Genomic DNA, 25,125 nt, shown 5'->3' with positions numbered 1-25,125 from the left:
TTCAGCCCTCTACTTTGAAAAATGCCTGCCCCACAGCCCCCAGAAGCTGAGATAGTCATTTCAAATAGTTCCAGAAAAAATCTGGCTCGTGCTTACAAAAAATTTTATTTAAATTTTCTGTTGAGGAATAGGAGTGAGTTATTTGTCACATTTGACGAAGCACTATTTTCTCTACAAGTTACTAATTGAGCTCGAAGAGCTTACTACACGACAAATGCCGAAAAAAAATTCACGGAATTTGGTGTTTCCCCGTGAGGAGAACTTTTGTAAACAGTTTTAAGTTGTGGGTGCAATGTCCGATCGTGGTGTCCTCCCACGTATCAAAGTCCCCCAAAAAGTGAAGAAATCTGCAAAGCAATATGCTGACCGTGTCTCGAAACCACTTTTAGAGTAACATTTTCCTAAATAGCACGGTAAAAAAATAAATAAGGTAATTTTTATCGTGACGCAGCGTCTTCCCAGACGATAAAGTTGACCCAAGATTATGCAAATGACCTTGAAGCTAGATTAGGAATAAAAATCATTTCGAATAGTGAAATACCTATACAATCCCCTGATATAAGTCAAATAGACTTCTTTGGGTTCGGATACTTAAAAAGAAATTCTTTCTGCGGAGACCGAATTTTTTAGACGGAGTTTGGAAAAAATTGAAATGAGTGTCTCAACTTCTGGGGGCTGTACGGGAGGCATTTTTGAAAGTAGAGGGCTGAAATTTTACACACAACTATCTGAGGATAACATGCTCGTCTGTTCAAAATTTTGACCCGCTACGACAAACCGTTCCGGGGTTATTCAAGGCCAAATTCGTATCCACCAGGCTGCCCTCCCTTTAGTAGAAGAAACGAGCATAATTAAATGATATTGATTTCCACGCTTTTACTCATAATACATAAATATATGCAGACTCACAATAATTATTACAATAATAAAATGCATTACATTTATTTAGATGCTTATTATTTGACTGTAAATAGTATTTAATTACATAACGTAGTAGAATATTGTTATATATTATTATAATCTTTACGAAGATGATAGAAACTAAGACTTTGATACAAGTGAATTACTGTGCCAAAATTATATAATGTGCTTCCAAGTTCCAACAATTCAAATTTTGAGAATTCAATTTTGCCAACATTACTTTAAAATAGTTATTAACTATTACATACATAACTTATGCACAAATTATAGACATTGCGATTGCAATGAACAAACTAAATGGCTGTACTACTACTGACTTGTTCTTGACTGTAAATAAATAAATTGAATTGAAAATAAATAATTCCATTCTGAGGGAAATGTGTGATGATGGAGGCGAAGAGAGATTGATTTGACTTTAGTTGTCGCTACATTCATCAAACTTGAGTTTACGTGGGCGACCTCGTCGTTTTGGACCTGTTGGTGGGGGTCGTTTCGGAGCGCATGTAATCGATGGAACAAAATCTTTGTCATTTCCATCTTCAAAATCATTGCGAGTGTTCGAATTCTGGCTCAGATCCATTGGTTCTTCCTTCACGTTTGTAATCTTCACGTGCTGGGCAGAATTTGGTTTTTTGGGAGAAGAAAGTCCCGTTGATTTCGAAGTTGACCTCGGCTTTTGTCCTCGACCTTTGCCAGTTTTGCCATCACCCTTTCGTGATTTTGGAGTTGTTGTTTTGGATGGAGTGACGGGTAAAACTGATTCATCCAAATGCATTGATTCTTCATCTGTGCGTTCTACTTTCACTTTCATCTGTGTGAGTATTGGGGGTAGTGGATCTGACTCCACTAGTGGCATTTCTTAGTGAATAAATATTTTTATAAATTAGTTATTTAAATTTAAGAATGTTCAACTGATTTTTAATCATACCTGGTGGGTTATGTGTTTCTACCACATCCAACGACGGTTGTAAAACCTCAGGAATTAGTTTCGGCATGTTGTCTGCATTATCATTTACAGCTGCAGTTGGTGTCACCTCTCGGCCCTCATCACCTCCAAGGTTTGACCCCTCAGCGTTCTCAGTTTGCAGATTATCATTCTTTTCCACATGAGCGTTGGACGATGTGGCTAGCAGTGGCTGTGCGGCTTTGATCGCGTTCATTTTTGCCTCTTCAATTTCCTTCTTTGTCCTTCGACCTCGTCGTTTTGGTTTTGGTGTGGGTGGTGGTAGTGGATCCTCATCATCCATCTCTTCATCGTCGGCAGGATCACAGCTCTAATAATGCAATGAAATCATCGAATATGTTAGCACCCTTACATTGCAAAGTTTATTTCGAAATAGCCATATTTTTTTAAGCAAAATAAAGAATATTAGTACATACTGATACATTGTTTCCCGGATTTGCAAAAGCAATAGTGGTGAAATTGTCTTGACTTATATACTTCATCTCCAAGTCGGGGATATTCTCCGGGGAACAAATGCTAATATCCGTTGATCGCGTGGTATGGTTGTAATATTGACGAACAAATGCAACAATTGGCAATAAGTCTCCTGCCGTGTAAGATGAACCGATTTGTCTGTGATATTGAAACGCCCTGATGACATCATTCCTGCTAGCTGGGTCCAATAACTATCCACAAAGAACAAATATTTAGTAAATAGCAAAATATATCCAATTATTAGTGATAATAATTAATAATACTTAATTATACAAAGTAATATAATGAATAATTCTGATAATTGCACTCACATTATTGTTGGGTCCGTATTCTTGCACCCTTAGCAAGTACCCTGTCTTCGAGTTTATAGGGAAGAATGCCGCAAATGGGATCTCGTTCCTCTCTATTGCCTTATGGTACGCTGGAGTGTCAACTTTTACGGCATAACCACACCCAAGCCCTTGACCAGATCCTTCCTGAAATACGATATAACCAATTCAAAGTTATATATTAAACGTATAGACACTTCTCAATCATTATTTCCATTAACTCACCTCATCTTCATCAGATTTATTTTCAAGTACTTCACAAATACGCTGTTGTTCAACATCCTTTGAAGTACTAGCATGTCCCTTTCCCTTTGGTGTGTCTTCTTCCGGCAATCGTACCAATTTCACTTTTCGACTAAATATTACACATTTTCGTTAATTTAAGACTTCACCTAAAATAGTAAAACTGAATGAACCATGAACTACAGGTCACTCACCCCCTCTCAGTGAACACAAAATTAATTCCATGTTTTTTCTTCATGTGATTGTTGAGGAGCAATTTTTTATCGAAGCCTTCTGGACACATTGTACATTGAAACACACCTTGTGACACCGATCCATTTTCAGCATTATTCTGAAATTAGAAATTTGTGAATTGCACATACGTATGTATGTGATTACCGCAAAGAAATATCATTAACTGATGCATACCAGTTGATCCTGGTGTGAAATAGTACATCCCCCGAGATCCCCTTCAACAGGAGGTGGTACTGCATCCAACTCGGAAATGTCGCACAGCTCGACAAACTTCTGTCCACCCAGCTCCGACTCATCGATTATCGTCATTACCGGAACTGAAGGTCCTGCTCCCCTTCCAGACGACTCAACAGTCTCCACTTCCTCAAACTTCCACATGTCTCGAACTTCAACGTGAATTACGTTATTTTCCGTGTACCCCATTCCTTCAGCTTGCCACTGGCTCATTTCTAGAAAGTAAGTACTGATTTGACCTTTAGGGAGAAGTCCAATGAAAAAATATCAAGTATGAATCAAAATAAGTAAGAATTAAGTGTGTACTACAAATTAATACAAAATCAAGCTTACCAAGGGTTTCTGCTCCTCAAGTTTAGTAATTGCGATGCTATGATAATGTTCGAAAATTTAGAAAACGGAGATTTCGAAGAGGTGTTTTATGATGCGCTTCTGTGGAGGTGAGAAAACGACTGAAAAACTGACTCTTTTTCCAGAGACCGACTCTTCCGACCTGCTGAAAACGAAACCTGAAAATTTCTCTCACGGTCAATGACCTCTGATCATCATGTTTCTTCACTCTCAAAATAAATCCCAATTTTCCTAATCAGATTTATAAATTTTAACAAAATGATTAACTTTATTTCGAAAATTAGGTTATCGGTATTTTCATGATAAGCAATAGTGAGTAGTGGTAAAGATGTATGTACTGGAAAATCTTATGTGCCATAATCATGATTTTAGGTCGATATTATGTTTAGATTAATTATCATTTAATATTGATTAGTCGATTCCGAACGCTTTCTTGACCTCGACGTTCAAATCTAGAGTTTCGTACACTTCCGAAGGGAACTTTGGCTGCTGGAGTTCAGCATCCAGATCATTTTGTGGTTGTTGACTTATTGACGATGCTTTGTCCCTTTGTCGTTGTTTCAACTCTTGCACCATCGCATAACCTCCACTCTCTCGGAAGGATCGCTCCAGTTCTGGATCGATGGATGTTCTTCGTTCTCCATCACCGCTGACGCGCTTCACTACGTTTGACTGTTGTCGACCCCGTTGCTCTTTGCCGTCATCTTCTTCTGAAGCGGCAGAAATTTTACAGTAATGTTCACACTCGTCGGGATAGAGAAGGGTGTCGTCTTCGTCGTCATCATCGTCATCGAGGCCACATTCGCAAGAGGATTTGACCTGTGTGATGACGTCCTCCATGTCCATGAACTCGTGGAGGAATTGTCCTAATGAAGTGGTCGTGGGAGATTTTTTTGACTTCATCTTTCCAGCATAGTCACCCTCGCCACCACCAACTTCGTATTCCCCAGGATATTCGGCATAGTCTTTGGTCCAATTTGTCATTTTTCCAGGTTGACGCAATGAAGATTTGCTTGACCAGGGTGGTGGTGGCAAGTCGCAAGGACAATCATCCTCACATTGGCAAACATCCAGCTCAGTTGTGCTTGTAGCTGCATCGATCCGTCTTTTAGTAGGTGATGATTTCGGTTTCTTCCATTTTTTGCACTGGCCACAAATTCCATCTTTTTCGACCGGAGTTGCGTTTTCAAACTTTTGCAAGAATTCAAACATAAATCCGGGGTCGTCGTTTTCCATTTTTCTCGCAATACGAGCCATTTCATAATCGAGGAGAAAACTTTCGTCTTTTGGAGAGATTGGAAAATTCTTGGTATCGTCATCCTGCCATTTTAGGTGGCTGTAGAAATCGACATTTTGCAGACAGGGGTCCACATTTCTTCCTCCGTCGTCGTCTGCATCATCATCTTCATTGTAAAGTTCGGTGAATTGTGACCAGTTTGGTTTTGGGAAGATGGAAGGCTTGTTGAGCGAGATGGATTTTGAAGAGGTCGTGGGCTGGTCCTCAACAACACTGGTGTTTGTGTTACAAAAGTAGCGAGACCATCCCATCATTTCACCAAGCTTGCTGGGAATAGTGGGTGTACTGGCTCCTTTGGGGGGTTGGGCCACAGATAAGAATTTTGTGTCCATTTCCTTATCAGCGGGAATTGTGATGTCATTCTTCCAATGGTGGGTGTGTCGGTATAAGTGATGAATCGGCATTTTGAGACTCCGCTGAACCGGGTCGTCACTTTGTCTCCGCGAGGTCGCATGCTTATCAAAAGCAGTGGCGTAAGAGTGATAAATCTCTGCAAGGGTTTCGGCTTCATCCGACTCTGCATATTTCATGTCTTCTGGATCACTTCGGGACGAGGATGAGGACACAATTTCGCTCATAACTTCTTTGCCTTCTACGTCGGCTTGGTCCAGAGATGCTCGCCCATTTCCTGTACTACTTTTCCTATTTCCATTCCCACCAGCATCGTCAGCTTGTTGGAGACTGGTGATCATGTCGTCCTCCGTTGCGACAGAGGGTCGAACGTTCATTGTTTTCGTCGTGCATACAATTCCCCACCTGGATTAGAGTATAGTGCTTCTGTTACTTATGCACAAAATATCTTTATGGATACATATGCGATGGAAAATAAATTACGGATCCAATTTTTTGATGTTGTTAGTCCAATCTTGTGATTCTTCCTCTTCGTCTCCACTTTCCACATTGGCATCCGTATTTGCGACGGAAGGTCGTCCTTGCGATGCTCCATCTAAATCTCCAAGAAATCGTTCCAGAACGCTGAACCGATATTGTTGATCGTCTCCGAAAAGTGGAGCGTTTTTCTCGGGGCCTGGAGCAATATTTTCTTCAAGAATGGTTTCCGGACGACTTGGTCTGTTTTTTCCGTACCCTTTCGACTCGAATACCTGAATCTCGTTCTGCAAATGCTTTATACTTCGATGCATATTTTGAGTCTACAAAAAAAAGTATTTTCCAAAAAATAACTATTGAGAGTAACTAGCGTGGTAGCCTAAATACCTCGGAGTGTTTGTAGCATAGTTCTGCCTTTAAAAGGCTGAGTTGGACTAAATCACGAGCTCCGTTATCCAAATATTCTGCAAAAAATTCTTCCAAGTTTGTAGGTTTTATAGGCATTTTGAAGAGGAGGATCATCGCCTTTTGGAGTGCTTGTGAGGCTCCCGAGTCCCGAAAGTAGCGAAGAAATTGTTCCTCACGGCTTTGGTTCTGAATTAGAATTTTTGTGAATAACTTTGTTCATGTGGTTTTTTGACAATCTCTACGAAACGAGTAAAATTACGTACCGTATAAGGCCGACCTGAATATCGAAGGAAAGACATGATTGATGTTAAGGATAACTTATTCCTTGCGGTTCACTCCTGATTTTACGATATGAGATGAGATGAGATAGTTCCACAATTGGACGTCATCATGGAACGTTTTAAAACTTTTGTTTGTACCAGTGTTGCTAAGCCGTTCTAATTTCATTGAAATGTTAAGCACTCACATTACGGTAAATACGGTTATAATGGAGCATGATTAATTGATAGACGTTCTACGTAAAACTACACAATTAAGCAAATGTCAACTAATCCTGGAAATGTATATTTCAGGTTTTATTCAATTTTATTTTGACTCGTCAAAAAAACGTTGACTAATTGTAGACATTTAGTATAAAAATATGAGCAAATAAAATACACATGTATTATCGAAAATTTATAATTATAAGTTACACAATAATTTACAATAATTTACTATGTTTATGCAAGTCCAAAAATATTACTAGCTACGTGAACACAGACTTAACAAACTTACAAACTAATTCATATTATCAGCTATTGTTGAATGCAGTAAAGATGGATTGAATTAAGCTTTACAAGAACTTTGATCCCCTCCAGAATTTGCGATACGAAGCGCCTCAATTTTAGCACATAGTTTAAGCGCTGGGCCTAACTTCATGCCAATGGCGGACATGAGGTGGTCTTCCTTCAAAAGCATGAGAGCCTAAGCAGATCACGATTCGTACATCAAATTAATTTTGTATTCACATACAAGGTATTATTAATATTTTAAAGAGATTTCTTACTTGTCCATCAATTTCCTGTACAGCGAAATCGTCAGCATATTCAGAACATCCAGGAAGAGAACGAACAAAGTCAACCTGTACAAATATGTAAATTCCAATTAAAAAGACTCAGAATAACTGGCGGAATATGGTGATTCTACGTACCACTTCTGCAACATTCCACTTAACGGGATTCATTTTTGGGTCAGGTTCGTCATGAATGGCTGGAGATGAACAGGTGGTATCCCCCATGGAACTGCTCGTTTCATCAGTCAATTCTCCATCCCCTGATTCAACCTGCATAAAGAAACAACAAGTTTCTGCTATAGTTTAACGAGTCACAAAGAAAGAGTCATCAATTTGTTATTTATTAAGAATATGCGTACCCATTTCTTATTGTTCCGAGCCGCCTTGGAATTATTACTATTGTTAACTTGTGGGACATTGTTTTGTTGTTGGGACTGAGCTTTGCTTCCTTTAGCACAGGCGGATGAACAGAAACGCTTGTTCTTTTTAAATTTCGACTTTAGGTCAAGCTTTCCACACATTTCGCACTTTCCAAATTCTCCACCAGCTTGTCCCAAGTGGGCTAGAGCCAATTTCTTTTCTGTAAAATGAAGTATAATTTCAGTAAGCTTTACTTACATGAAAATGGGAAGCATAATCTCAATTTTATCATCAAACTTACTCGGTGGTTCGTCACACTCTCCATTTTTATGGACGGGAGGAAACGGTTCACCAGCTTCTTGGATGACAAAACCTTCAATAACATGGGTCAGAATTTGGGCTTGCGGTTTCACCATTGCTTTGGGCAGTTTCTGCTTGGAATCATCTTCGGAAGACTGTGTAGATTGCTTCATCTTTGTGTTTTCCTTCTCAGTCTCTCTGCAAAGCAAAAAAGTTTACAAATTATAATTATCCACAAGACTCGAAACGTTTACTGAAAAATTGCTGATTAAATTACCCTCTATGCTCTCCACCCATTTCTGCACCACCACCACTTTCATCCTTCTTAGTTGGTAGAGGAGCCGGTGTAATAGAAATATTTGGAGTGGGCAGATGAGTCGTTGTAAAGAGTTGCAGTTGTTGAGTTGGGGGAGGAATTAAGGTTGCCGTTATTTGTTGATTACTTTGTGGGATTAGAGGTGTTAACGTGGCGTCGGGCAAAGTGGGCGGGGTGTGCAGTGCAGACAAGTTGATTGTCTTCAAGGGCTGTTGTTGTTGTTGCTGCTGACCAGCATTTGCCACTGCTATCCTTGAAATCGTGGCCCCCGTTTGGGATCCGTGACCTTGTTGATTAGGTCCCACTGATTTCACTTGGATCTGCCCTCCTTGGCCTACAGCGTTTGGCATCGTTGGTCTGGGGTACATGGCCTTTTGGTTGGGAGATTGTGCATTTTGACCCTGATTTTGGTTCACGGTTCCCCGTCCAACGCCAGGCTTTCTAATTTTGGGTCTTTGCTGTGGGGCTGTCGCTGTCGTGGGAGTTCCGCCCTGCTGAATAATAGGAGAAGCTGCTGTGACCGTGTAGTTTGGTCGGATTTGTTGTTGTTGCTGCTGCTGTTGTTGCTGTTGGGGTTGAGGCTGTTGCTGGATGAAGGTGAGTTGTTGATGTCCCCCACCTTGTTGGGGGAGGATAGTCAAATGTCTCTGCTGCTGAGGTTGCCCTTGACCTCCCTGCTGTTGCTGTTGTATGACTTGGGTTGTGAGCTGGCCTTGCGCATTCTGAGTAAGAATCTGTTGCACATTGGCTTGCGAGTTTTGAGGAATCATTTGAAACTGGGGACCACCAACCCCCATGGATACGTTCACATTTTGCAGTTGCTGATGATGCGTGGCTTGCTGCTGTTGCTGATTGGTTTGGTTGGTAGGACTAGGTTGGATTTGGAGTGGTTGCGGTTTCGGTTGAAGGTTTGCTTGACCTTTTTATTGGAGAGAAAGAGATAAATATTTATTACTTTATTAACGTGCCATTATCGGTATTTATCAAGTGAAGTTTGCTCACCTGGAGCCTTCATTGGAGTCAAGGTCACACTTCCATTTCCTGATTGGGTTTGATTTTGCTGCACCGACATCACAGATTGTGCCGACTGAGACGTTTGTGGATTTTGCTGCTGTTGCTGTTGCGAGATCTGGAGACCGTTTGACGTGGTGGTGTGACCTGTGGCAGTGAGCGCTAGATATGTATGAGAGATAAGAAAAACGCCTCGTTAAAATAACCAACAACGATTCTATACATAATATATAGTTGCAGAAGAAAATGTCGTGACACATCAGCCTTATGCGTCACACAGAGATATGCATGAAGTGCATACAGCAGGAAGGAAACTTGTGCCAGTGTCAAATTGGCAAGGACGACGATCAATATTTCGGGTATTGGGCAAACCACTGATTTGATTGTGTAAATAATAAGGAATAGTCGGCTAGCGTATCGCATTTTGCATGCAGCACTCGCAGAAAGTGTAGGAAATACCAAACTTGGCAAGATATACACTTTCTCTGCATATTGCATAAATGAATGAATGAATACATCAACTACTGCTTTTACTGCCCAGTAGAAAACTTAATGCACAACGCGTCGTCGTCGTCGTCCTCTAATAACTCCAAGCATTAATCTGGTTTGTATTATTTTACTATTTTACTCACGCATAGTGAACTGTTGGTGAGATCCGGAATTATTATGAAGTGGTTGTTGCTGTTGAATAAACATGGGCTGTTGATCCGGTTGTGTGCCCCGGATAAAGATGGGATTTTGGAGATTTTGAAATAATTGGGGTGCCCACGTTATCTAAAAAATAACAATTAACCGTTATACTAAAGTCCATAGATATGTTACTGGCATCACGAAAAAGTGGGCAAATTGTTATAAAATATTGATTAATGAAATCATTAAATATTTTTGATTACCCCTTGTTGCAACTGGGCTTGAGTGATTTGTGGTTGGATCACCTGCACACAGGTAGAAAAAAAGACAAATGTGTTAGCAAAATATAATTATTATTATTATTACTGAACTCGTGTATTATCGTCAAGAAGCACTCGCTACGTATGTGTGCATGTATGGGTCGGTAGTGGTCTCATGCTTTGAGGGCTGTGATATGATATCGTATCGTTCAACAAGTTAACAACAAGTTGAATTGCTTTTATTTCATATTCATCCCGTGTCACATCGCATCTCATATTTACGTGTGTACAACATACATATAAATACGTACATAATACATACATGCATAGGTTGTATATGGCAAAAACTAAACTTAACCTGCCAATTGCATCCATCTGGTGCTTGGTTGGCAACGCCATACATAAGCAGCGGTCTTATACTATATGTACATATCTTGCTAATGTATATATGTACTCCTGATAATACATGCTACTGATTAAATGGCTAATGTGCATGCAACTCAATTCTCTCAAAGATAGAGATTGTGTAGGCTTAAAGCTGATAGGTTAGCTTGCCGTCATGTTTAATTTAGACTGACTCGTATCATTCATCTCTCGACGGAGCCAAGCATTTCAGTTAAGTCAATATTAAAACAAAAATGTCCGAGGTGAATGCTTACTTATTTGCCAATATTCAACTTTGTAAAATAGATGGAATGGAATGTTGTAAAATTATTGCGCATGCAAATTCTGTATGTACGAATGAGAATCCTGAAAATATTTATCAAGTACCTTCTGCATTTCCCCAGGCTTGTTTGTCTGCTGGTGTTGGAGAATGTTTTGCTGTGAAGAATTGATGAGTTGTCCCAGATTTCCGATGATGTAGGCGCTATTCGCCGCACTGGTGGGGATCGTGGCGTATCCGGCTGCTTTAGTGGGAGGAGGAGGAGGGTTCGGGTAGAAGTGAGGGTGGTGCGGGTAAAAATTATACATTTTCAATATTAATTTTTAACTACAAAACCTAACAAGGCAGGACTACTTCTCTGGCAAAAGGCTAGAATGAGACTGAAACGTAAACTTACTCGCTGTGGTGAGCATGTGAGGACTGCTGAGTTGGTTGGGTTGGAACGGTTTTCCTGTGATTACCTGCAAATAGATTTCAAGAAAGATAAGCAACATTTTAATGGTGCAATTGCAGAGGTTAAAATTATGTGAAGGGAAAGCACAAAGTGGGCAATACTTGTAGAAATAAGTAGTACTAATAATTATTGATCATCGTGCGTATATCCTCTATCTTAGGTTAGTGCATTCATTAGACAAGTGCAGCATAATACACATTCGGGGGTAGAATTAGCTAATTCGGCGTATATAGCAAGGATCAGATCAGATATGATGTGATACCTGAATGGAAGGAGCAAGTTGTGCTGGCTGAAATAATTTCAAAGATTTGTGAGGTTACTAGAGATCTGGGAAGAAATGAAAGACAATTCTGGTGGTTATGTAATTGGTTGGTGGCACCTCGATAAATCAATGTCAAAGCTGGAAAAATGTGGGCATTTATGTATGATGGAGGATGAAACCAATAATCATTGGCAGGCAGGCAGGAGGATGAGAAAAAGGAAAAGTAGTTAGAGCAGCATGGCAGGAAAGTTATTAAATATGTGTATGCTCTCATACTTATGGGCAAATGTGATGATGTAATATCGAGTTTATTATTCTTAGTCATCAAAGAAGTCATGTTAATTTACCTGGATTTGAGGATTTAACTGATTGAAAGCGATATTGCTGGGCTGCATGATAAGTTGTGGTTGGCCCTGGGCGTTGTACACGTGTTGAAGATAAGCCTGATTTTGAAGGGGTTGTTGGATCACTTGGAGCTGTTGCATTTGCTGTTGTTGCTGATTCCCTTGAACATTTTGGGCAGCATTGTTCTGCTGAAGTTGTAATTGTTGTTGTTGCTGCTGCTGCTGCTGTTGTTGAGCGACTTGTTCCCCACCCCCTTGACCTTGGTCGTTGTTCGACCCCCCGGAAGCCTGTCCCTGGTTCTGCACGTCGACTGATGACATCTGCATAAAAGAAGAATTTTGTGAGCTTTTGAGGAGACAGTATAGTAATTATAATAAACTCATTTAACTAATCCATCCGGCCATTAACTGCATGCAATTTAGTGTGAGGCTCAAGAAAGAAGTACGTTGATTATGGCAATTATAATAGAAAGAGAAAGGCTGTACAGTTCCTTGGATATTTAACGGTTAAGCTTGCAATTAAATCATGCATGTGTCGTTTCCGCTTTTACGCTGGAAATGTCAATAGGTATCCGTAAATATAGGTACTTTTGCACCGGTAGACATCTTCACCTGCAGTTTTTTTTTGCTGAGCTACTTTTAGAATTCGGAACAAAGTGTACTTTCCATTTCTATTAATAAGCATCTTTAAAACCGACTTCCGTACATACGTATCGAATATTTATCGAGTATTGGAAGGACCCCCTTTGGCATCAACTACATGGATCCGTTGTTGAACGGATCGACATTATTACTATCATCATCCCTTCTTCTTCCAGTGCAAGTAATCCGACTTGGACAACTGCACCTTTCAACCACCAATTTTTTACACGTACTTTTTTTAATGTGTTGGCTTGGGTCTTATTTCGTTTAGAAGATCACATTACAAAAACTAAACCGAGTAAAAAGGGATCCTTCCTTATTCATCATGAGCCCATAGATTAACTGTGTACGTCTCTCCTGCCATTGGATTCAACATTGCTCGCATGATATGTACATGCAGTGCATAATACTCGAGTAAGTACAAAAAACACAATAATGTTCATATTTACATGACATCTCCTTCTCCTCCCCTTTTCCACAGTTTTTATCTCTATCAAAAAAACATGTATAATTCAACACAATCATTTAAGTTGTACAAAAAAAATCTGTTTAGTAGATTACTCCGCTTATCGCATTTCGAAAGAATAAAATAAATTTCAGAAAATTTTGAACACTTTCATCGTCTCATCTCATCACTACTTTTTTTCAGGTTTATGACTATGCATAATGGCATTAACTTGAAATTGCAATTCAAGCTTTCACATGCATATTACGAAGCTTCAACTTGTACAATTTATTAAGTGAGCAAAGGTTACTTTATCTAAACGGCTTATCCGTCTGTTGGTCGAGCTTATTTTTTACAATTGATCATAGTTGCCAAAATATTTAAAAATTTAAAAAACGATGTCTATTTCTAATGCCCAAACCATAGCTTTGCTTCGCTCACTTTGTTACTCTGTGTCTTACAATGGTTTATTTGTCCAGCATTTTCCATCATAATGATGCATGATTTATACTGCCGATCTTAACAACAACTACTCTTCTACATATCTACTCGCCCACAACAAAGCTTTACGTAACAGCGTTGCCCAGACCAATACTTATTGCCAGCATCCCTCCCATCCTGCATATCCTCGCATCCTCCTCCAGACAAAAGTATAGGAATTTTGTTTGGCGTGGCATGGCTGTCTATCATTATCATCATTACGGTTTAAAAGGAAGGGAGAAATAAGGTTCTCTTAGCAAACTGCCTCGCTCAAACTGACAAGAGAAAAAGGGTTCCTCTTCCAATCTCGGGAAAATATTCTTCACTTTTAAATACACTTACCAGACTATATGCGAGACTAGCACAAGTAAAATAAGCTCAGATTTCTAACCATCCCAGCAAATGGACAGGATTCGAAGCAATTTATAGTCTAGTTTAACATAACAAAGCTCTCAATACAATTTCCATCTTAATTAAGGCCACATTCAACTTCAACACTTGTTCCTCGAGCAAAAAGAAAAATCGTGAGACCTTTACAAAAGTGTATTTCATTGGGTGAAGAAGAAGACCCTTTCCTCAGTCGTGCTTGTGAAATGAAATCCACTACGTAAGCATCTATGCAATGCTGTACGCACACTAATAGTAAATACATAAATAGGATGATAAGCAATACATACAACTAGATGCATCTCAACTGTATGTACGTACGTGCATTGTTAATGGAATTCAACTTCAACCCTTTCTCTCCCTTCGAAACTTACTTCTTTCTTCTCTCAGTTCGTGTCCATCACGTAATTTGAATGGATGCTTGGAAATTCAACATTGGCAACACCACTCTTATTATTTATTCCCCTACTATTCCTACTCATGCAGAGGTATATGTTGGCCTGTTAAATAAAATCCCCTCGTGTGCTGTGTGCTCTCACCTTCTCTTATTTCATTTGTTACCTGTTTTTACCTCTCTGATTCTCTCCTGCTGCCTGCATTTTCATTCCATGTTGTTAAATCCATTCCGTTCGTATCCACCCTCCTTCATAATATCCAATCCACCTTTCTTCCTCCTCGGCCCATGCTATTCTGATGGCCAAATATGCATGTATTGAAACCGAAGTAAGCATGTTATTCTCCCCTGCTTTAAGTATTGTAAAAGACTGGTTCTTCTTATGTGTGCAGGCTGTATGTATTTGTATGTACACAACTGATCCCCACCCGTCCATTTTATGCAGACATGGGCATAGCATAGGTACACACTTTAATTGAATTGAAACCGAGCTGGGTTGAGCAATCTGCCTTCTAAAGAATTTTCTTGGTTGGATGGATTGCGTGGACGAATAAAATTACGGGGTTGCTTTTTAGCTAAAGTACTATTATACCAAAAAGTACACGGGTCATGCATGGGATAAGAGACAGAGCGTGGTGGTTGGTGAATAGTCTATTGTGCACTCATTTGAATAAGCGAAACAAAGACTAGCACAGAGAAATGCATCCATATTATTTTCTAATATTTTGCCTACGTGTGCATATGTACTTTTGTGTGTAGCGTATTGCATTGGTTCGTCCTTTGTTTGTCTAGAGATACACCCTTTTCACATAGAGACATGAGCTGATCCTGAGTTGAGAGGATTCCTAATTAGGCGACGCGATAGGATTAAGAGTTGTGCAGCACCCAATAAAATCAGGCAGGACGACTAATAAATACGCTCGAGGAATATGATGCGGATCAATGAATTGAAATGCTTTTTTTCGAGTGACAATGTAAAATCGGGATGGTAGCCATGTTTTACTAAAAGGTTCTTATTTTCATTTTTACACATGCTGAATGATGAATGATGATGACGACCGTTATAGCAAAAGCTGGGTGAGCGTGGGTAAGTAGTATGCATCCAAGTCCATCCATGTTTCTCTAATCCACTTGAATCTAACCTGAGCCATGGGTTTTACAAACCATGCATGGATGTACATATTTACTACATGGACGGGTTACACGGATCTCATCCAGTCTTCCAAACATACAAAGAAGGAAGGAACTGAGAAGACTAAAAGCTAAAATTGCAGCTCTTACATGAAACCACCCTTAAGTTGGAAGGAAGGAAGAAGGAAGGCGAGGAGATGTGAATTACAAAATCCTATAAGCTCTCAACTCGTGAAAGAAAGGAATACGCATCTGGGTTTCAAAAACCAATACCCCACGAAGAGCACGAGGAGGGTTGTTGCTACCATAGTTGACGACGAGGGGAAAACTTTCCTTCCACCACGAGTATTACACACAATTCGGTTGCACCCGCAATCTCCCTCCCGTGAAGAGAAAGATGCGAGGTAAAAAACCCGGGTGTTATTATTCGTCGTCGTCGTGGGGGTAGCAGCTTTTGGGTAAAGTTGCTGCGTTACGCATCTACTATTCGCCTTTCATTTCCCTCTCCATCTCCGCCCGAAAAGCGGAAGTGTGCTGGGTAATGAATGAAGGAATAGTGGAGAGAATGCCTTTAAGCAGTTGGTTGGTTGGCTGACAGTAGTAAATTTCTTCTTTGGAATTGGAAATGCTTTTATGGGGCTTGAATCTCTCCCAAAAAGAGGAGGAAACCTCTCAGCGGATGCAGTGGAAGGGGAGCAGCAGAGGAAATCAAATTACTTCACTCCAGCTTGAATCATATTGCACCACCGAAGATGCGAATTTGCAAATATATTCTTCGTGGAATTGCGCCCCTCTCGAGTCTTGCATTGCTCAAATAAGTTATGGCATATCTCGAGTGCTTGCTTTTCGCATCCAATTAATTGCACACGTCTCTCTTATGTGCACAATCGATTAATGCAAAGTGACAGGGGATTTTTTTGCCATGCAATAAAGACTATCCCCATGGGCATGGGTTTACTCTTCTGCTCCTTGAGAGTTAGAAGCTCGACATCTTTTCGAAATATTTCATTTACTTTTACTTTTATCCAGCATCAGCAGAAGGTGCAACTTTCAAAGAGGGCTGTGCATGGAGGGAGAGAGAGAGAGCTAGTTTTTTACACTCGCCTTCTTCGCCCCCAATGAGATTTGTCTACTTCCACAAACTGAGGTATCCAGCGTCACGAGCAGCAAGAGCAGCAGCAGGAGTTGTGTGAGGGAGGCAAATAATAATGTTGATAACGTGCAACTTATTCGAACTGAGGAGAAGATGGAATATAATGCAACCCTCCCTCCCACAACGGCTCGGATAACGCAGCAGAGAGAGAGAGAGATGAGATCTAGTAAAAGCCACGAGACGACCAAATCATCCCCAGCCGTTCTTATCCCCACTTGTTCTTATGGCATTGTATTTTCTTTACATACGCTGCTGCTGGGTATTAGAATTCTCTCAACGCTGCCAAGCAAGCTCACTTCATTTCATCTGCAACTCTCGTGTAAAGAACTCTCATGCTCCAGGCCAAAATTCTCATCATCTTCGAACCAAATCTCATTCTTGCCAGGATGAGTTTGGCTGGATTACTATTTCTCTCTGAGGCTGTTCAGGTCCTTCCTTCATTGCTTAATATATTAGGAGATGGCTACATCCATTCGTAATGAAGTGATGGCGAAAATATGTACAAACTACTCCACTTTTCCGGCGGTATTCATCCAATTAAGCGCAATAGAATATTACAGTTGCAAAAGGGTTGAATCCATTTAAAATTACGGATTTCAACCCTAGAAAAGGACCGGTCAGGTTCTTCTTGGAAGGGAAACAACCCCATGTTATTAAATATTCTGACGTCTTCTTGACCAGAAGAATTGAGTTGTAAAATTCTAAATTATTATGACATGCATGCAATGCATGCACAAACACGCTTTCTTAAGGATTCCATAGCCAAGGCAAAGATCAGGCGTATCGATTATTTGTAAAGGTTCGTCGTCTTTCTTTTCCTACCTCTAACTAACTCCTCCAACGTGAGATTTTCTACGTGGAAGCCATTTTAATCAAGAAATGCACTTTTGTCATCGTCATCTTGTATGAGAAAAGAAGGAGAGAAAGAAAGAGAGTGAGAGAGGCTTTAAGTTTTAGACGAACACTAAAAACACTCTGGGGATTAATGCAGTCATGCCTGAGATGCTTTATACACGGAGAGAATGAATCTGCAGCGAGTGAGTTAAATCTGATCATTATTGGGAAGTCACGTGATTTTATGGTTTTCTTAGTTCCTACAGAATCTCGTTGGTCGTTAATTTTTAAACAATATGGATCAATGTACGTTGTGGACGTGGACTAAGTTTAATGTAACAGTGACCAGAATTCTACAATTTGGTTCATTTGACAAGTAGTCGACTTGATGGGGGTCGTCGTCATTCGATATTGATAAGAAGTGACGTTTTATATTTCTAGAAGTAAACGGAAACCTGTTTTTCTGTTTCTGTAATGGAAAGTTGAGATTTAAATGGCTCTAGCATAATATGTAATATACGCTGCCACGGCTGCTATTACTGGAGGTATGCACATTACAAGATAAAGACCTTGGAAGCATTGGTTCTCCAGCAGTTTTAACTCGTTGACATCTCTATGTTACGCACTATACTAAAATTGAGCAAGATATGTACTGTGCGGGTGGAGCCTAATAGTGAAAAACCGTAGGCCTCAGGACAAGAGAGTTGGTTGGAGAGAGGAGAAATCTATGGTTTTTCACTATTAGGCTCCACCCGCACAGTACATATCTTGCTCAATTTTAGTATAACGTATTCTTTGTGACTCACAAAATAGGAAAAGAATAAAAAAACAGGCTAACGGAGTACACAGAGCAAGATAAGGATCGTATCCATATTAAGTAAGCGCATTGTTTTAATTAGGGTTTATTAGGGAAAATATGGAATTATTTTTGTGCCCATATAACTTGTTCGGGCTACTAAACAAGCAAAAATTCAAATTTGTGTCAAAATTTTACATCCCACGCTAAAGGAATCAGAATATTCTTCTAACACCCAAGGGTACTGCATGCATATTTCGGATCAATCTGCCACACCAAAAAAGGCTGGAAAAGCTGAAATTCATCTCGCTTGGAAAAATCTACAGTTCAATATATACACCTTTCAAAAAGTAATTTCGCTTCGAGATAACGAGTTTCAAAATAAACCCAGTATTAAAACTGTGCGCATATCCACAATCCTTATTAGCATCTCTTATCTTCCTCACTTCGGGCCAGTTTTTTTTCAGTTTTGTTTTTTCAGTTTTTCATGCCCTCATAATAATTAAAGTTAACCACTCACTGGTTAAACCTTGACTAAATGAATAGTAAATTTGAGCAGTAGTAAATAGCACATTCGCTAATCTGTAAAAAAAACTCATAATGAGTGAGAGAAGAATGTTCACGCAAGTAATAAAGCCCAAGGTAACTCATATTACACCCAATGAAGTAACAACAAAAAGAACGCTCCACTCTCCAGGACGCTGTTACCACCAACTCGTAACTCGACACATCATCAATTTGAATACCATTTAAAAAAGTAAGACAACGAATAGTAAATTATCTTAAACTTTATTCCCTACCGACATGATTCATATTTGAAGACTTCATTTCATTGTTCACTCTCCATCATTATTATTATCCTCTCCCTTTTCTCAGATGGACCCACGAACGAATCTGTTATTATTGGATGAGTGATGCTTCGTCAAAAGTGATAAATGATGTTCTTCTTAAATTCTTACATTTATGTACAATGATAAGAAAGTTATTGGTTGGAAATATACATACAATATTTGCACTTGATAACGTTACAGACATACATAACATAACATTTCCGAGAAAAACTCAGGTCCAAAAATAAGATTCATTAAGGAATTGTGTTTATTATGCAATCTCGAGATTTTGTCCTTATTAGCAGCAGAATTTTGAGCACGTTGTGGTTCCTCTTAGCTCATCTTTCTCTCATAAAGGGGATATATTTGCCTGGATCTAATACCTATGAGAGCCGGTCTTATTCTTCCTGATGAACCAAACACCCTGCTTGAAAACTGAGTCAGACGGTGCGTAAGTTTCGTATAGAGAGGGATTCTAACGTGAAGAGAGATTGAGAGAATTGCAGCTTGAAGTAGCAGAGAATACACACGAGCACAACGACCTAGGCCTAGAATGAACTCTTCCTTATACCACCACCACCACCGGGCTCTCTCCTCGAGCTTTATAAGCAGCAGCACAATGATAAAGTAAAAGTGAGCTCTTGCCTTTAAAGGTTTATTTATTTTGTGCCCGTATACACATTGGACGGACTACGCTTTTTATGTAATCTTGTGTCCATGTGGTTTGCCTGGATGCTGCGCTGGAGGAAAGAGGAAGGAAGAGTCATTGTGCAAAAAGTTGTATTTCATTTTGTTGTGGAGAAGGAATTGTGAAAAATGTCATGCAAAAGTGCAGTTGCAGTTCGTTGTGTTAAAGAAATAAAGCAGTGTAAATAGGATGTAACAAAGTGGCGAAAACCGTGGTTATACGTTTCAAAATAATTTCAAGATATCTTTAACATAAACCTGGTTTTTACACTTCATGAAATGTAGTTTGATCATCTATCATATCATTCTACTTAGTATTTCGAACAAATCGTAAATTCTATTATACCTTCAATGTACCCTAAACTCCGTTTAACTACATACGAAATTGAATAATTTAAACGCCAAAATAAAAATAACTGATGTCAAATAATAAAATAATTCGGCTAATGTACTCAAAATTATGAACTCAAGTAACGTGAAACGAAGTTGAAAATCTCATTTTATCTTTGGATTTTAGCTAGATTTAATTTCTACCCCAAAACGATATGCCACACGGTACATTATGATTTTTTGATATTTGACCGTGGTTAACGGTTATGGAAAGGTCACAGATAACAGTGTCGTATATATTCTGAAAGGTATTGAAAATAATCTTTCGAATGATGTGTATCATGCGTATCATGTTGCGCGTTACTATGTAACATTATTTACCTGTGACCTTTGACCGTGAAGGGTCTGACTTATCGTGTTGAATATTGAGCTTGCCATTACTTTTGAAGTGTTATAGCGCGATCAGACAGACATACGGACGGACGGACAGACATAACGTTCCCATAAAGTGGTTTTCACCACTTAATAATGCATAATGTGCACCTCGGCTCAGGAAGGCTTTTAATATTTTATTACTTTTTAAGAGCTGGCTACTTTGGCTTTGAATATTTTAGTAGACGAATGAACAAATCTTTTTAACGGGTATGAAGTTGAATATATATATCTTTATAAAGTACTGCAGGAGGAAGTAGTTGATATGTAGAAATATAGATTTTGCTAAAATAACTAACTATACCAGTAACTTGACGAATTAACCGAAATTTGAGTTATCTTACCTTTATAACGTGTATAATGTCTCTTCCTTCCGATTAAGTTGTTGACACCAAATTTGGCAAATATTAAAACCGTGCAAAAAATGTGAATGGTAAACTTCCCTTCGAATTTTAATTTTCTTAGGTGAAGATTACTAATTAAAAGTTTATTTTCAACTGGAATGCTATTACGGCATGTTTCCTTGATACGTAAACTATTTCAGGAATTGCATTTCATTCCTTATTAGTTAGAGTTTTGCACAATCTTATATGTTATTTATTGAATCCGTGTGGATTGGATTGGTGAAGTTTGATAGTAGTGGCGTAGCCCGGTGGGTCGAGGTCTTGTTAAAAAGTGCTAGCGGAACTTGCGATGGGCGAAACTTGGCAACTGGGCGAATTGGCTTCTGCTAACTTAGCACAGGAAGATATCTGGGAACGCTGGCAGAAGATCTCTGCTTGGTTGCTTGCTGGCGACTGACGAGAGGACTGGTTTGGCTTTAGGCATACGCAAAACACTCGTCCTCTCGTCCCAAGTTTCGATTGGTTTACAGGGCTTGGACCAATGGAAAGGCATCGTTTATTCTTCGGAGGAGAGGGCGTGCCCCCACAAACGTCGAGAGGAATCATCGGCGTTATATCAGGCAGGAAAATAGAAGGAAGTTAGCGTTGTGCTCGCAATGCTGGGGAGATTATTGGAGTTTTTTACTGAGCATGAGTAGTAGGATGAGAAGAGAGTAAAAGTGTTGGTTAAAAAAGGGGATTTTGGTAGCATGAGACAATACTGAGGGATAGAGAGATGCAGTGGATTTTACATGGCGTGGGTATTGGTTGGTGGTACTAAATGCAAGTGATGACGTGATGATACTAGAAGATACTCAGGGGGATGTAGTTTTACGGAAGTCATAAAAGTCGAGATGATACGGGTAGCACGAACACATTAAAAATTAAAGATTTCATATTCCATGAGGTTACATACAGAACGGTTTGACATTGCAATCAATTCGTATATAATTGAAGAAATTGTAACTAACAGAATTTACAGGTGCAGAATATACAGTTGCAAAAAATCGGCGATCGTTAAAGACTAATGAGGACAAGCTTAACAAAATGACTGCTCAAGCACTGCCATAGGTCTTTGTGCAACTTTAGCAGTCAGCTTTAGATTTGTGTAGCTTACGAGGAGAGCCTCACAACTAATCACTCACAAATTTTGATGCCCGCAGAAAATTTTAAAATATTTAATATTTTGTGGTACCCCATGAGCGTACTAAACCGTATAATTTGCACCCGCCACACCCACTAAAAGGTATTAAACCTTAAAAACCACTCAAACTCTCTTTCAAATCCTTGCGTGTATTAAAAAATTTACCAAAATTCTATTTTGCGCAATGAAGCATTTTTTGTTTAATTTTTGAAGTTCCTGAATATGTCAAATCTAATAGAAAACTATTTATTCAACTTTTCAAATTTTAATGGCTGTATGCTTTGGAAAAATTTAGGGGGGTGTGGCCAGCGTTAATGCACACATGGACCTCTATTTCGTTTTTCTACACTCATAAGTCATACGACATATTCAACCAAAGTGCATCAAAATTTGGAGTTGCAAACATCGTACGTTCTCCCCGTAGTACGATTTACTTGCTTGCACTCACTGAAAGTGCACACACTCTATACTCTCATCTTGAGAATCTCAATCTTGTATTGTTTCATATCATAAGGATGACTAGGTAGAATTGATCATAGATATTATCCCAATTAAAAGTTTAACAGCGTTACCCGAAGGATATATAATGCAAACATGCAGACGAACCCTGCCTAAAATGGAGAAACGCTATACTTTGGTAGCTTAACAAAGTTGCTAAAAATTCAAAGATGCTAATCAAATATCTGGGAGTGGCCACGCTAAAATCGCATTTAATACTTAACATAATGAGCTAGATTAATTGGTTAACATCAACCACTAACTGATTTCTTACTTGAGAACCAATTAAACCCATCCTTCCAAGTTAGTACCACAAAACTTAGCATGTCAAGATACCGAGGTAATGATTCGTATTCGTGCTTCAACTGTGAGATGAGATGAGAGGAGGCATTATTCAGCTACAACTCAAGGATGAGCATATAACAGACTAAATTTAAGCCAAGCCAAACTTGGCTTAAACCAACCGAAAAAAAGCATTAACGACCCTTCCACAACAGCACTGAGACCACCTTTTCCACTGTATTTGTGAGACCCACAGACCTACGTCACGTATGTCGAAGCATCTCCCTTGCACGTACGGACAGAGGCAGCAAAAAAGACCCTCTTTGTTGTGATCCCTTCCCATCTTCTCCCCCCACTAGCAGCCCAAAGTCCAAACTATTACAACATTCCCCTCTCTCTCTCCAACTTGTATCCGGCTCCAGGCTATTGATAGATCATCCGACCATGCGTTACGCTTATTGTGCGTACCCAAAAATGCAGCTTAATAAATGGCAGCATCCTTCAGTAAAAAGTATTTCAAGGAAAGGTGCTCAACCACTTTGCCTCCACCTTCTTGCATTTGTATTTTTTTCCATATTTATTTTATTCTTTACAAATGAGACTGATTTTATGCTTAATTGCAAATTGCAATTCCAAATTAATTGCTAATAATGAGTTAATTATAACACCCTGAATATGACACTACCTCATTTAAAATGCAGAAATCCTTTAGTTATGCTGCATGTTAATTTGAGAACAAGGATGCTAAAAAAATATACTGTAGGTGTTACATAAGTGATCATTTGTATGTGTATTTAAACAGTTTGAGACGTTTGCGCGTTAAAAATGTTTTATTACAAGCAGCATTTGAAGGGCCGAGGCCTTCATATTAATAATCTGTACCCTTGGGCCACGTCAACCCACCACCAGCTCGTCACCACCCATTGAGACTGCGACTAAATAAATTGCTAAATCGATTCTGTGGAAATAGTTGGCTAGGGGTTGTTACTCTTACTGTCATGTAGATACAGTCACCAGACATCCCTTGCAAGGGGTGTACTTGAACGTGGGCAGCTTTTCGACCGATACACCCCATCTTCAATGATTTGCCTCCAGCCAGGATTGAAGGATAGTCATCTCACTCTGGGTCATTACTTCAGAAACATGACGGACTGAAAATCCATAAAAGCCCTAAACAACAACTAAAACTACCCTCAGGGCCAGCTTATGTAAAAGTTAAGAACCAACCAAAAATCGACAACCGAATGCCTTATGTATTATTTGGTACACTGGGAGATGCAGAGGGTCGACATTAGGCAAGTGGTCATAGTTATTAAAACCTCATCTAACAGGACGAAAGCAGCCATTAGAATTTGACAAAATATGATGAAGTTCAGTGGAGTTTTTGGATCTGTGTTAATGTAGTTTATGTACTTGATCAAGCTTTCACGAATATGCTCTCGTGTGAGCAGTTCGTCAATGAGTATGTAAAACAATTGGTCAACTTCAACATGGAACATCATGTTTTCATGATCAAGTCAAATCAGTAGTGATTTTATAAGACATTGATGTAACATTAGTGGCACGAATGGATCGTCTCAATTTCCCGCTACCCAATGCAACGCCGCTACTACATATTTTAATTGTTCTAGAAATTCTAGGAGTTCTTTGTTTCAGCAATCGTTAGAAATATAATACACTCACTTTAACAAGACAACATGTTATACACATCGTGCGCATAAGAACTGAAAAAGTGGAAATTGAGTAAGAAGTAGTACCTAATTTTTTAAGTAAACTGGTTTCCTTAAAGATACATACAAGTACATATTTAAAGGAAATTCAACCCAAAGTTACAATTATGTCAGTTTGATGACTCAGAAGTAAAAATTTCAAATCACCAACAATTTTTGTAACGGTGACCTCTTATTGTTGCATGAAAACATTTACATACTTCATTAAACTCGTGTCAAATACAAAAATCAGAGTTTTGTTGTAACAATTTCACACATTGTATCAAGTTGCCTCCAAATAAAAAGAGCTGCTCATTTTCACGTACTTATCGTCAAGATTGTCTCATCTTTCCTTTGTCATTTGATCTTCTTCCCCCACTATCTGGCATGTTGCTTTGTTAAGCAGGGAAAATCTAGTAGGACATGTCTTATTGGTCGTCCAGCTTGTTTGAGCCAACAAAGGAGATTGGTTCGGCGCGGCGGCGTGCGCAGTGAGGGGGTTCTCGCTGAGGATTCGCAGATCCCAGTCACATGCTCCTTCCACGGGATCCACCCTTTTCAGATGTGAACAGGCAACACTGTTCTGCATAATGTTGCTTATGCACTCACTACTGTGTTTTTAGGTATTATTAT

General features: G+C 39.3%; 3 protein-coding genes across 6 annotated transcripts; all 3 read right to left on the bottom strand.

Moving 5' to 3' along the window:
• Positions 1–991: 991 nt before the first annotated feature.
• On the bottom strand, positions 992–3,907 carry LOC110858566. The gene is made up of 8 exons (XM_022107383.2): positions 3,733–3,907; positions 3,340–3,638; positions 3,126–3,262; positions 2,914–3,043; positions 2,671–2,835; positions 2,302–2,550; positions 1,850–2,195; positions 992–1,779 (listed from the first exon to the last, which is right to left on the bottom strand). Exons 2-8 carry the CDS (start codon positions 3,610–3,612, stop codon positions 1,337–1,339), a joined length of 1,743 nt encoding a protein of 580 aa, XP_021963075.1. The 5' UTR covers positions 3,613–3,638; positions 3,733–3,907; the 3' UTR covers positions 992–1,336.
• Positions 3,908–4,049: 142 nt separating this feature from the next.
• LOC118438405 lies at positions 4,050–6,734 on the bottom strand. Its single transcript, XM_035858618.1, has 2 exons — positions 5,882–6,734; positions 4,050–5,803 (listed from the first exon to the last, which is right to left on the bottom strand). The coding sequence occupies exons 1-2, from the start codon at positions 6,187–6,189 to the stop codon at positions 4,162–4,164; spliced, it is 1,950 nt and encodes a 649-aa protein (XP_035714511.1). The 5' UTR covers positions 6,190–6,734; the 3' UTR covers positions 4,050–4,161.
• Positions 6,735–6,845: 111 nt separating this feature from the next.
• On the bottom strand, positions 6,846–21,282 carry LOC110858494 (putative mediator of RNA polymerase II transcription subunit 26). Of its 4 annotated transcripts, none has more exons than XM_022107297.2 (14): positions 20,821–21,282; positions 11,939–12,256; positions 11,592–11,618; positions 11,273–11,336; positions 10,983–11,119; positions 10,215–10,256; positions 9,954–10,095; positions 9,313–9,483; positions 8,272–9,229; positions 7,996–8,192; positions 7,694–7,914; positions 7,473–7,604; positions 7,329–7,403; positions 6,846–7,246 (listed from the first exon to the last, which is right to left on the bottom strand). In XM_022107297.2, exons 2-14 carry the CDS (start codon positions 12,254–12,256, stop codon positions 7,109–7,111), a joined length of 2,622 nt encoding a protein of 873 aa, XP_021962989.1. In that variant the 5' UTR covers positions 20,821–21,282; the 3' UTR covers positions 6,846–7,108. The 4 variants fall into 4 exon arrangements, with proteins under 4 accessions (XP_021962989.1, XP_021962991.1, XP_021962992.1 ...); XM_022107299.2 differs by having other exon boundaries at positions 10,983–11,116; XM_022107300.2 differs by lacking the exon at positions 11,592–11,618.
• Positions 21,283–25,125: the final 3,843 nt, after the last annotated feature.

Source organism: Folsomia candida, unplaced genomic scaffold (assembly GCF_002217175.1).
Source record: "Folsomia candida strain VU population unplaced genomic scaffold, ASM221717v1 Fcan01_Sc021, whole genome shotgun sequence".
Taxonomy (NCBI): Eukaryota; Metazoa; Arthropoda; class Collembola; order Entomobryomorpha; family Isotomidae; genus Folsomia; species Folsomia candida.
Note: the sequence above shows the minus strand (reverse complement) of the source record. Positions and strands in the feature narration are given on the sequence as shown.